At 37.4% G+C, this 14,192-nt stretch overlaps 1 protein-coding gene across 2 annotated transcripts in view; it reads left to right on the forward strand.

Annotated features, from left to right (window-relative positions):
• The window catches only part of Aldh1a2 (aldehyde dehydrogenase 1 family member A2), a 75,508-nt gene that overhangs the window by 22,356 nt on the left and 38,960 nt on the right, over positions 1-14,192 (forward strand). For both annotated transcript variants that reach the window (XM_005075463.4, XM_013117384.3), the window contains exons 2-4: positions 11,225-11,329; positions 11,493-11,633; positions 13,607-13,736. In XM_005075463.4, the coding sequence (XP_005075520.1) occupies positions 11,225-11,329; positions 11,493-11,633; positions 13,607-13,736 (376 nt within the window). The remainder of the gene's footprint in view (positions 1-11,224; positions 11,330-11,492; positions 11,634-13,606; positions 13,737-14,192) is intronic.

Consider the following 14,192-nt stretch of genomic DNA (forward strand, 5'->3'; position numbering starts at 1 on the left):
GAACATTTTTGATGAAAAATATGAGGTTTGGTAGTTCATGGTGAAATGGCAGTGTTATATATCATTGCTCTGGTTCATAGTGAAATGGCAGTGTTATATATCATTGCTCTGGGTTAGGCGTGGGTGAAGCCTGGAAGGACTGACTAACCCAGATGAAAGGGGAAGAACCCCAGAGGTTGACTCTGCTCAGGACAGTACAAATGTCACTTGCAGGTTATGTAACACAGAGTAGGCTACACTGGGTACTGTCCTGTTTCCAGTACCACAGTCATACTGAGGGAAGGTGCCTGGTTACTGAGGCTTTAGAATCAAGATCTATTGCATTCCTGGCTGCTTGGAGATTCTTTATATTCCTGAGCCTCAACTTCCTACCCATTTTGTGTGGCAGCCCTGAGTATTAAACTATCAAACTGTCTGAAGTATCTAGAACCATGCCTGCAGAGCCTATGTGTGTAAATGTTAGATTTCATTATTCCCTTGATAATCAGTTTTCATGTTTGACTTTACAATGAATTCCCTGGTTATATTATTTTTCTACTGCCTTTGGCTGGACAGAACATAGTTCTTAGGTTGTCAACTTGGCAAAGAAAAGGAGGAAAAACAGGAATGCAGGGTAGAATGGAAAGAGCTTTGTCCAGTAGACCTACATTCAAGATTTTGCTATGAGAATTATTTGTGACATGAGTTTGGGCTTGTAACACAACTGTATTTTATTCCATGGGAAAGTAAAATAATACTTGCATCACAGATTAGTTATAGAAATGAAATAGTGGAAGTTCTCACTACATTGTGGGTAACTAATGGTACAGTTGTTCTGGATTATTTTTATGGATTGCTGTTATCCATATACTTTGGGTTAAAAAGTACTTTCCTAGATTACAATTTCTCTCTCTGCAGATTGTTTTACTCTGCAAAGTGCCACCAGAGTCATGCATCTAGGTTCTTGGCACAGTTCTTGAAGAACACGAGCCTTAGAAGCCCTGCCTCTGAAATTGTGTGAACAAAGACGTGGGTTTTCTCTAATGAGGCCCAAATCCTTTCTTCACAAAAGTGGCCTGTTGCCTTCTCCTAGACAGGTGTGGTTGCTTTGGTTGGATTTTAGTGATGCACACAAATTACCTTTCTGATAGTCTTATATACAATTTGAATATAAAATATACCATTTTGGTTGGGGTTGGAGAAATAGTTCAGCCAATAAATTGCTTGTGCAACAATTTGAGTTTGATTCTCAGGACCCATATAAAATAAAGCTAAGCATGGTGGTCTGAGTTTGAAATCCCAGCATTGGAGATGCAGGAACAGGTGGGATCCCTGGGGCTTTCGGGCCAGCCAGCCAACACTTATTGGTGAGCTCTAGGATAGTAAAAGACCCTGACTCCAAAAAACATAGAGGATGCCTGAGGAAGGATTCCTCTGGCTTCCACACTCACATGGATGCTTGTGCATGCACACACACCCACATACATGAATACACACACAGAGATATATCATTTTGTAAGTGTGTGCCTAGATGCACAGGGGATATGCAGTGAATACTTCTAAGTGTTGCTAAATATCACATTACTAAAGCAACATCTGGGCTGGTCTCCCAGCCACAGCACTAGACACTTAAGAGCAGGACTAGTCTTACCTACTAGTGCCTCACATGGTGCCTAACATAGAGTAGATAAATAGCAAATGCTTGAGACCAAATGAAGAAGTAATGATAAAGTAGATAAGAAATAGGTGCCAACTGTCTCCCCTAAACTTTTTGTTTTCTCTTTTCCCCAGTTCTTTCAGTTCCTCCTAATAAACAGTGTCATGAATCCCCCAACTATCCTATTACCTTTTAAGAAGATAATACTTCTTTCATTTCCTCCCCACGAAAATGAAAAGTGACATGCCTCTATTATAAAGAAATGGCCTCAGCAACTTCTGGAAAAGCACTAGTGGTTAATAAGTTACTTTTTATTTAAATACATATGCTTAATGCTGAATTACATTGTAAAACTCTCAGGGTGATTTATGGTCTCAGTCGGCCTTAATTAACATCCATTCCAGGGGAACAGTAAATGGGAATGGCCTTCACAATTGAGGGCGAACAATGAACTCTCTGGGTGTTGTCCAATTTGTAACATGATTTACATGGAAGCAAGCCCTTCCTTTCTTGGGGTTATCCCTTTTTCATCTGGTGTTTAGGATGGGTTATATATAATCCATAGATAGGAACATTTGCTGTCAAATACATTGTCTGATTTAGAGCTAGGCTACAAAATGGTCACTATTAATAAAGAGGGAGAGAGAGAGAAAAAAATCTCATCTGAGACTTTGCAGGGATTCCAGATTCTTGCTATGTGTCATCGCTTGTCCAGCCCATGGCGGTTTTATGAAGTGACCATAATGAAAGTCAGATTGAATGCACAGGATACATAGGTTTAATCAACAGTCATTGGAGCCCATAGTGCTGGAAAAGGTATAAGAGCCCTGTGAATGCAAATTTATGGCAAAAGAATCCAAGGGGCGGGAGGAGATGAATGTCTGCTGAATGGTACTACCTGACACGGGACACCAAAAGACTTTTTAGAGTGAGGGATTTCAGTGTAAGGTTTGGCTTGTAAAGCTGCCAGCTGCTTGGTTTCAAAACTTGAAACATTTCCAAAACCTTGGACGAGGCACTTTATACACACACTAGAGTAAATACTCTGGTTTTACTACCAATTTAAATGTGCTCAGTTTACAGTAATGAGCTTGTATAGGCATTACCTTGTTTATAGAAAGTGGAACAGGAAGAAATGAACATTAACCAGGACCAGTAGCAGTTCCCATTGCCTTCTCCTGAAACACGGATGGCAAGTCCAGTTTCTTCCAGCTTGGGATTATGTCACAACTGACACTGGTGTGTGTGTGTGTGTGTGTGTGTGTGTGTGTGTGTGAGTGAGTGTATGTGTGTGTGTGTGTGTGTGTGTACTTGTCTTTGATGCCATGTTGTTTTAACAGTGTCCCAGATGCTATCATGTAACATGCTTCTATCAAAGCCATCCACTTGCCTGTTTCTTAATATTTTTGCTAAAACAGAAGCCAATAGCATAGTTAGAAATTATAGGACAGTAGATTGTGCAGAATTGTAAATTGCAGAAAGTCTGCTTTCTACAAGTGACTTTGTTAGGAGTCATTTATTTCCTCTTAACAATTATTTGCATATGATGTGGTGTGGCTATGGAAGCCCTGGTCTTTGTCTGTAGAATGGTGAGTCAGGACTCGCTTTGGCCCTCTTACTGATGGGATCATATGCCAGAGATACGCAGATGTGTTTAGACTGAGAGACATAATGCACTTGGCCTAGAGAAGAAGGAAAACAAATCTAGGAGACCCTAGTAAGCACAGTGTCTAGAAGAGAGTAGACACTCAGCAAATATTGGTGAAAGAGATAAGAAACGAGGAGGGAGGTCAGGAGGGTACTAATAAAAAGAGACCATAGACACCCGTGTCTAAGAGGCACAGCCTCCTGAGCTAAGTTGTGTTCAGAATTTTGGGAAAGAAAAAGGAAAGAAGCCATATAGGAAAATTCTGAGGTCAATAGACAAACACAAACAGGAAGGCATTGATATCAATGCAAATAGAGATTTGTTAGGTATTATAAAGAACAGACAAGCAAACATGAACAGGAAGGCATTTGTATCTATGCAAATAGAGATTGGTTAGGTATTATAAAGAAGAAAACAAATCTTCAGAGTCCCATTGACCCCAAATCCTTTGGGTACATTGTCTACATGCATCCTTAACCTGCTGCTATCCAGGGTTTGGCTCCTGGTCTTTACGTTTCTAATTCTTTGCATGGCTTCTCAGACTCTCTTGAACCAAGGACACCGACTTATGAATATCAGTATGACACTACTCAAGTATCAGCACACTCCTGCAGTTCCTCCTCCACTGTGGAGAGTACTAGCAAAATGTAAAGACTTCCTAAGCCAAAAGCATGACTCAAGCAAATTAAGAGTTCTCATAGCATAGCCATTATAGATGGCTGTCAACTTTTGTTTGCTTGTTTTCATATTCCAGGCTTTCTGTTTGCTGAATGGTCTTGCTTTTCCTAGTATATTTTCATGCTGAGAAGAGAAAAGGGCAGGTTATTAAGCCATAATAATTCATAATGTCGGTACTTACATTGTGAGTTCCCCTGGGAGGTAGAGTTTTCTCTTTGTCTTCATGCTCCCTCTTTCCCTCTGTTCCCTCAGCTCTCATCCTTGATGTCTTCTCTAGTCATTTATTGTTCTGATGCGCTTCCTCCCTCCCTCTGTTTCCTCAACTTTAATCCATGAATTTCTTCTCTATTCATTTATTTACAACATCAAATCTGTAAGATTGCTTTGGGTCCTCTTATACTTTAACAGAACTTTATTTTAAAAATATTTTTCTAGCACTATTTTAGTGACTTCATGTATCATTGGAAACTTCTCTTTTCTCCCATGGTATTTTTTAACCCTGTTTTTGTCTTTGTTCTCTATAAATGTGGGATTCATTGATAACTTTGAAAATTGTTTCTCTTTTTGCATGGTTTCCTACTTTCTCTGACTCTGACTGCTTTTTATGTGTATTTGGATTCACTCATGATTGGTTTTATGGATTTCCATGATTCCTAGGCCTGGCTTCCCAGAATGTTCACTTCCTACCCCGAGGATGATTTTGTGGTAGGGCTGGTGTACAGGAGCTAGAGGAAGCCTAATACTGTGTGATTTCCGTATGACCAGGGTCTTGGCAACGGGGAGGAGAGAAGCTTAACTTACCTTTTCTCTGTCACACTTAAGCCAGGATATCAGATGGTCCCCAGAAAGGAACTACAGTCAAAGAAGAGGAGCTGCCAGGCCAGCAGAATCATTTTCATTAGTGATAGAGTTTCTGCCTTCTACCGTCTCTGCCCTATCCCTGGTCATCCTCCCTCATTAGTTCTTGTTTCCTGGAGTATTCTTCTAACATTTCAGCCACATTAGCACACCAATCCCTCCCTTCTCTGTAGAGAGCATTTGGAATTCTTATCTCTGCTGTCCATCTTGGCACTAAATCACAGACTGCCTTATATCATTTAACTTTTGTGAAAGTAGTAATCTAGTCTGTGAAATATTATTGTAAGTCCCAGAACAGCAGAGGACACGTCTCCTGTGAGTTTTCAGTAGTACTTACAAACAATTCCAAGTTTAGAATAGCCCTTTAATAAAAATTGCAAAAGTTTTTTTTCTATAAAATAAAATTTCTGCTTAATTATCCCCCCACTTGGTTCCAAATTATGCTATTTATGTCTTGTCAATTTATTTCACAGGGAAAGATGTTAGAGAGAGTTTGCAGATCTCTTAATCTTATGAGGTACTGCATTGCAAGCACAACCCATAGCTCCTCCTTTTTAGATGTTTCTTTAAGCAAGTATTTTTAAATTTCTGTATTTTAAGGGGTTAGTAGTTGCTGCTGGAAGTAGTTACACAAGATTTTGATTTCATAAATGAAGGAAATGATGTCCTTTAAGATTCTTTCTATCCCAATGCAACTAGATTGTGGACAAATATGTATAATTGCACATATGCACATTTCAAGTGCATATATTTAAATTTCAGTTTCTAGTGATTTTTGATAGTATGCTGATTATATATTGATCTTACATTCTAAGATTTTGCTAAATTTATAATTTATTTCTTAGGAATGTCTACATGAATAATCATGCCATTTCTAAAGAAATGTTCAACTTCTGCCTTATTATATGTTATTGTATGGAATATTACAGTATGAAGGAGAAATACCAAGAGCAGATATCCTTACAGCTGTTACTTTTATTGATGAAAAGAACAATGCTCTGAAAATGAATAGAGAGCTAAAGGAAAATACAAAAGCTAGGTTTTCTCTAGCAGCAAATGCTGGTGCTAGTTCTAGGAGCACAGTAAAATAAGCCCCACTCAGCACAGCAGGATGCTCTGAGAGCAGCCAGCAAGATGGACCACATCCAGGACTATAGACACCATTCAACATATTCCAAACAGTAGAAATAAGACAAATATACTTTCAGACCACAGGAGGATTGAACTAGAACAGAAAGATAGCTGGACAGTACTATCCCATTGCAACACTTGGAGGTTAAACAATGTACTTCTAAACTTCACCAGTGCCAATGAAAACAATCTCAAGGGAAATTGAAAATATTTTGAACTAAATAGAAACAAAACATCAAAATAATATTGAATATATACAAAGAAAAATCTAAGCTTCTGTTTTAGGAAAACAGAATGAAGAACTGTAAGTCTAGAGTAAACAGAAGAAAATAATTTTAAAAAAATGATAGCAGAAATGAACTAAAATATTTTAAATGATAAAATAAGAAGTTGTTTCCTCATAAATAAATAAATAAATAAAAAGAGTACCAAACTGCTAGTCTAGCTAGCCAAAGTGAAAAATTCAAATTACTATACTAGAAATGAAAAAAGATGCATCACCACTATTCTATTGGACAATGAAAAGATATATTAAAGTATTATGAACAACGATGGATCCACAAATTTGATAATTTAAGAGCAATGAACAGATTCTTTTAGAGACACGCTCACCCAAAACTTAAACAAGGAAAAATAAATTTAAATAAGCATGAACGTTTTCAAGAAATTGAGCTGGTAATTAGTAAACTTAAAAGCATCAAATCCAGATGTTACCACTGATGACTTGTATCAAACATGTAAATTCCTCACATTCTATTCCATAAAGTATAATGAGGGGAACATTAATTTATTTTATGGGGCTATCATTAGCCAAATACCAAAACTTTTTAAGAAAAGAGAACTACAAAGCAGACTCTCATGAGCATAGCTGTAAAACATTCAACAAAATATTAACAAATTTAATCCAACAACATATAAGAATAATTAGACATCAGTGTTATTCCTGACCATATTTCAGGTATACAAGACTGTTCAAAGTATGATTGATGTAATCCATCTCATCAATGAATTGATAAAGAAAATAAACTATATCATCATGTCTTTACAGGAAGAACATTTGGCAAAATCTTAACACATACTCAAGACAAAACACCTCTCAACTAGGAGAAGAAAAATAATGTCCTCAACTTAACAAAGAACATATAAAATGTAGAACCACCAGTATATTTAATGGTGAAAAACTAGATACTTTCTTAACACTGAAAAAAGGCAAGATGTCTGTCTCCTATGCCATTCATCTCTAATATTGTAATGAATTCCTGGTTAGTCAGTGAGCTAAGAAAAATAAATAAAAAGTGTATGGACTGGGGAGGAAGAAATGAAATTGCCTTTGTTTATAGATGAAATAATTGTTGTAGAGTCTCTAGAAAGGTACTCATCCCAAACATGAAACTTCCTAAGACCACAAGAGATTACTACAAGGCTGCAGGAACACCTCCATACCAGAAACAAACCACTGGAATTTAACATTAAAAACACACAGCACCACTGAAGGAGCAGAGGTGACAGAGACTGTCTTCAGGATCTTTATGAGAATATATTCTTTATAAACCACAGTTTAGATAAAATGAATCAAAAGAGATTTAAACAGATGGAGGGATAGTTCATGGATAGGATGACTTGGTATATGAGAATGATACTTCTTAATTTGATCTGTAGATTCAATAAAATAACAAAAGTTCTAGTAAATTACTCTGTAACCATCAGCAGACAGATTCAAAAGTGGATATGGGAAGGCAAAAGACCCAGGACAATTAAGTATTCAAAGAGGGCAGAGTTGGAAGGCTAGCATTATCCAACTTCAAGACTGACTTATTAAAAAGGTCTAGTAATGAGACAGTGTGATACAAGAAAAAAGCAAATAAAATAATTTAACATTTATAAAGATAATGGTACTGGAGCTAAGGCATACACTGACAAATTCACTCCAAGACGAGAGATTGAAACAGATTTCTCAATAATCATAGGATGAATGGATAAACTGTTAAATATGAAGATGAGTGAGCAACATATTACACAGGTTCACAAGTAGAAAGCTGCCTCTGATAATTAGTATAGCAGGACAAATAAAAGAAAGATGTTGTATAAGACTAGATGAGGGGAAAGCCCAGCAAGTGGTTGTCTCTACTAGCACAGCAGGTCCAGCTGGAGGCCAGTCTAGAAAGGAGCGCTCAGGTAGTTTGGGTGATACCACCAACCGTCCAGTTCTTGAGTGGTGTGTTCATAATGTGTTCCAGTAGGATAGATCTTAACTTTCGTTTTTTTTACACATCTTCTTTTGTATAAAGTACAACAGAATATAATAAAATCTGTCGCCCAAATAAGGTCTTCATTTTTCAGTATGTTTGAGATTTTATCTTGGAGTAGAGGTTTCTCTAATCTTATCTGAAAAAATGTTAGACAGTGATTCATGTCCCCTTCCAACAGATATTCCAATCCAGTAACATGAATTAAGAGTCTACCACATCTAGTATGTCTCTTAATACCATCAGCAACCCGTAAAACATCAGTGAGGCTTTTCATAACCATGAAAAGGAGGTTAACATTCATGGGCTACTTTGTCCCGTACTCTTCATCAGGTTCCTTCTTTTATGGGTTATCTGTTTCTTTTACCATCACTTACATCACAGAATTATGTTAAAAGTGAATGCTTACCTAGGCAGTGGTGGCACACACCTTTAATGCCAGCATTGGGGAGGCAGAGGCAGGTGGACCTCCAACTTAACTCCATTTACAAATAAATTAAGTAATAGGGAGTCGAATGTCTTTTCTATTTTCAAAGCCGTCTAGAGTGGGAAAGTCCACATTTTTCCTTACACCCACTCTGAACCCCTTCATAATATAAAGCAGAATTTCCTACTTTTCATTAATAAGACTTTGAGTTTAAGTAACTTGTAAAACCTTAAATTAAGCATCTTTGGCAACATGGGTCCATATTTTAAGTTAGACTTTGAGTTGTTTTATTTTACATAAACCCACATTTAAAGAATGCTATGGAAAATGGAAGGTGTTGCAACATTTGTTTCTTCATTCAGAATATTTGTTTTGACATTTTATAGTAAAAAAATATATACAGATAGGCACTAAAAGAGAATTCATAACATTCAACATTTTTCTTTTTAAATTATTTCAGATAAAAAATGTGAAAAACTGGTGTTAAATCTTCACCCAGATTCTCTAGATGTTCTCATATTCCACAGCATAATATTAAACACCAGGAAGTTGATATTGATATAGTATTAGTGTTTAACCCTAAAGCATTAATCATATTTTGTCAATTGCCTCACTATCTCTTTTCTTCTTCTTCTGTCCCTCTGGTTCAGGAGCTAGCACATGGTGACAATGTGCAAACATTTTTTTTGTGTCCTATTGGTGCTCTCCTCTTTTATGGCATTGGCACTTCAGCAAAGTATGGGCCAGCTCTTTTGTTAGGTGTCATTTAATTTAGATTAGCCTTGGTTTTGTTCTGATTAAACTCAAGCTGTATCTTTAGGGGAAAACCTTCAGAGGGAATCTCATATCTCTCAGGAGTGGGCAGATGCCAGATTAAATCTTTCCTACTAAGTGATTTCTTTTTCTTTGGGGGGGACTGTTGATTGGGGATCATGCACACGAGGCAAACATTCTATCACTGAGCTAAATCCACAGGCTGATTCTTTTATTAGAGTTTGAGGAAATTTATCTTAGAGATTCCTAGCTAAATATTTCACTAGATAGCCCCTTACATTCTCACCAAACTATACAAAGTGGGCCTGTGTCTCTGCCTCCACCTTCTGATCTAACAATTGTGAAATGTCTTTCCCTGTTAATTTTCCTCTATCCCTTGAAAAAGAAACTTAATTCTGAATTCTTAACTGTGTTCAGTATAAGTTTAAAAAATATGACTAAGGTGATGCCTGCAAACTGTTTTCTCACTTCTTGGAATGTCTGAGTATAGTCAGTGTAACTAGAAAATTGAAAGACAGTTGTGATCATGGTTGGTGACTTACTCATTTCTATACAATCCCATGATTTCATTGTTTCCTTATTTTTATTTTTTTAAGCGTTAACTGGAATTCTTTGGTGAGTGATGTTGAAATCAGTCCTAAGATAATGAACTAGCACAGTGTTTCAAGATGCAAGGAAAGTGAGATGATTTTAGATTCCTCCAGTTTGTCTTATGTCTTTAAAGTGATCAGTGGATCTAGAAATGCTAATAGCAAGAAAATGAGTTTTATCCTATTGAAATATAATAAATATAAGGGTTTTTTGGCTTTTGTCTTATTTTTGTTTGTTTGTTTATTGCTGATGGGTAAAGGCACTAACTGCCAAACCTAACTCTGAGTTTGATCCCTAGAGCCTTCACAGTGGAAAGAAACAACAGACCCCCACAAGTTATGCTCTGATTTCCACACATATACTATGGTGGGCACCCATGAATAAATACACAAAAGTACAAAATAAACAAATATAAAAAAGAATTATTTAAAAAGTAATTTTCTATTTGATCTTTAGAGAACCTCCAAGAAATAAAATCATGCAATCCTTAGAAATATAATTCATAAGAAAACTTAAAAACTAAATTTAAATCCAGCAGACCATGGTGTTATTTGAAAGGCTAAGGAATGGAACACTTAGAAGAACTGTTTAAAATCCTTTTTGGGTATAAGAAAAACATGCCTCTAATAAAATCTTAGACCAGTTTGAAAGCTCTAGAAGTTCTTTGGTTTTGGTAACACATGTGACATGTGACTTGCTTAGTTCACTAGTTAGACTAGGTGGCATAGTTAATTCTTAATTTAGGAGCTGACTATAATTAGGGAAATGCTTATTCTAGAACCATTCAGGTTCCTTGAAGATTCCTTGAGGCTGCCAACAGAGAAACTGATATGAAAGTCCTAATAACTACCACTTTCACCCAGGGTTTTACCCCTATAGATAATGGCCAGAAATTGGACTACCTATACTGTTAGCCTTGGTGTGGGATTGTACACAAGACGCTCTATCGTTCTGTGTTTATTGGTGGAAGGACACGCTAACTGGTTGACATGCTCATTGAAGTTAAGATTTCCTACTTTGTCTTCAGATAAAGCAACTGTCATGAGAAGATACTCTTGCATTAGGAGTGAGGCTGGACTTGATATTGTTTTGAAGGCCTTTCAACACTTCAGATTCTACACATCTGTACCAATAAGTATATAGAACTGGTATTACCATGCCTTCATACTGCTGAACCACTGACTGGTTTATGATCTCCCATATCTCATATTCCATTTTGTTGTGTCCTTCTGTAGATCTTCATTAACAATGAATGGCAGAACTCAGAGAGTGGGAGAGTGTTCCCTGTCTGCAATCCAGCCACAGGGGAGCAAGTGTGTGAAGTTCAAGAAGCAGACAAGGTATGTGTTAGAAAATTCCCTGTGGAATAACCACCACCAACAGCAAAACAGTGGGCATGTGCCCTAGATACCACACGTAGGTTCAAGCATCACTTCTTTGACGTCAGTAGGTAGTTTGTCTTATTGAGTGTCTCTCTTCGGTTGTGCCTCTTCATCTTTAAAGGTGGATATAGACAAGGCAGTGCAGGCAGCCCGCCTGGCCTTCTCTCTTGGTTCAGTGTGGAGAAGGATGGATGCTTCCGAAAGAGGACGTCTGTTGGACAAGCTTGCAGACTTGGTGGAACGGGACAGGGCAGTTCTTGCAGTAAGTAAACTAAGAAAGCAGTTATGTTTCTACTTCAAAATGGCCACTCAACTGGAATGTATTCTGGGGAGTGTTGTTGGGTAGGGATCTAGGAAGAGTATAATATATATATATATATATATATATATATATATATATATATATATATGAACTATGAGGAGCGTTTGGGGAAGCTCTTCGTGGCATTCTGAAGGAAAAGCCATAGCATTGCATCACTGCTGAGTATCTTCCTTTCTCACTTTCTCACACCTCCCACAAGCAAAGCAGAACAAGCAAAGCAAAAGCATCAAGAAACAGGCCCTCCAGGCTGTTTGTAAAAGACAAATGCCAAGTGGCTTTTTGTAAATCCTATAGGAAAAGGAAGATGTTGACCCTTGTACATTCTACTCTGTTTGTTATACCTGTTTTTAGAATTATGAGAGGAGATTGCCATTTCTTTTCATTAGAACTCTCTCACACACACTACCAACATGCACAGGGGTGTCTTCTATTCTTGTGGGTTTGGTTGCTTTTAAAATAAAGGTTATTTTGAGGACTGAAATGTTTGCTTAGCAGTTAATAGTACATTCTGCTCTTCTGGAGGACCCAAGTTTGGTTCCCAGCACACTTATGACTCCCCAAAATTCCAGCTCCAGGGAATCAGAACTCTGACCTCCACAAACATCTGTATTTGTGTGGTCATACCCCCTCACACACACCACACACTCTTTAAACAAAAAGAAGTATTTTCTAAATAGTTATTTTATAATGAAGACTTTCTAAAGCTAGGGACCACATAGGAATATAGACAGTGTATGTCAGGGATCCATCTTTGAATAGTCCTCAACTGGTTATGGACTCTACTTTTTCCTCTGTTTTTTAGACCTTGACTCTTTGTTAACTAACTACATTAGAGAATGTGTCATCTAATTTGTGAACATATAAATGTTCTTAGAATGACTAGGAAGTGATTGGATCATCTTTTATAAAAGTGAGCCAGTATAGAGTGACAAGTAGCATTTAAAAACGAGCTTCGTCATTTTGTGGAATAAGTGGACAAATTGTGCCGTTAGTAATAGTAATATTTAACTTCATTGAATGGAAAATATTTCAGCTTTAGCTTTGTCAGTAATTAAGCAATTTTGTATCAGTGCGTGTTATATAATGTCCTTTACAGAGAAACATGAAATTATAAATATCCGTTTTTTGTTTATTCCATTTGTTAAGCTTCTAACAGCCTCGTATGTCTCAAGTGAAAAGTCTTACTTCATTGTTTCAGTGGTTGTTGTTTTTGTAACAGACTTAACCAATTTAGGAACATGTCATTAAAATAATGTTTATAATGTAGAGCTGTTTATTATTGCTATTTTTATAAATGGACCAGATACTTTACTCTTAATAGATAATGGTTGTTAACATAAATGTTTACAAAAACCAGTCTTTAAATTGTTAAAGTCTGGGCTTCCCCAGAGGAGATCTTGTTTATTTGGTGGTAATAAATAAGCTTGCTATGCACCGTGAATATTTCACTTCTCAGCAGTGGTCTTGGCAGCTGTGTAGGACATTTTATATCCGCATTGAATGCATACAAAACTGACATCCCTGCCTGTCTTTGTGGATTCGAATTACTAGTGCACTCTCAGAAAGATCCCCATTCCGCTCTGACCATTAATATAACAGAAGGTGGTTTGACAAGCAGAGCGTTTCTTTAGCATCAGTTAAAGAAGCGTTGTGTTTATATATCTGGACAGTGGACAAGGAAGACACACAGGCACAAGGACAGCATGTGTATGTCCATCGTGGTCTTTTACCAGTAACTAAAGCAAGCCTGCACACCTTCCTGTTTGGGAAAGCAGAGTTGAACAAGTGTGCATCACCATTCATACCCAGCCAGGTTCCCTCTATTCCTTGTTTCTTCTGTAGAATCAGAATCACTACAGTGTATCACTGCAAAGTTCTGAGAACTTAAATCTTCTCTGTTTCTTTTCCTATAGACCATGGAATCCCTAAATGGTGGCAAGCCATTCCTGCAAGCTTTTTACATCGATTTGCAGGGAGTCATCAAAACCCTGCGATATTATGCAGGCTGGGCTGATAAAATTCATGGAATGACCATTCCTGTCGGTATGTGAAACATGAGTATGTCAAAAGGGAACTGTGGAGCTCTGCTGGAAATACTTCACCAAACACAAAAAGCAGCCATACACAATGCAGATATGGATCCACTTGTGGCAGCTTGAACCAAGCATAGGTCAAACATATGTCACTAACCCTGATAATGTCCCTCTCTTTGTGTATAGATATTAGTGTGGAGGGCCATTTAAATTAGTTTATCAGTCATCTAGGGAATAGTTATTCAGGGATTAGTCACTAAGAGCTAGGTAGGACCCTCAGGATTGAAGGGTTGGAACAGAAAGGGGTTCAACAGAAGGGAATCTATGTTAGCTCCTGAATGGAAGAAATTTTATAGGAAAGAAACCAGCTGAACGGGACATGAGGACCCACCTCATGGTGGTCAGTCTAATAAGACTAAGGCAGGGGCCTCCTGAGGGGTAAGAAAGGTCATAATTACTTAGATAT

The sequence above is a fragment of the Mesocricetus auratus genome, unplaced genomic scaffold (assembly GCF_017639785.1).
Source record: "Mesocricetus auratus isolate SY011 unplaced genomic scaffold, BCM_Maur_2.0 Super-Scaffold_100691, whole genome shotgun sequence".
Taxonomy (NCBI): Eukaryota; Metazoa; Chordata; class Mammalia; order Rodentia; family Cricetidae; genus Mesocricetus; species Mesocricetus auratus.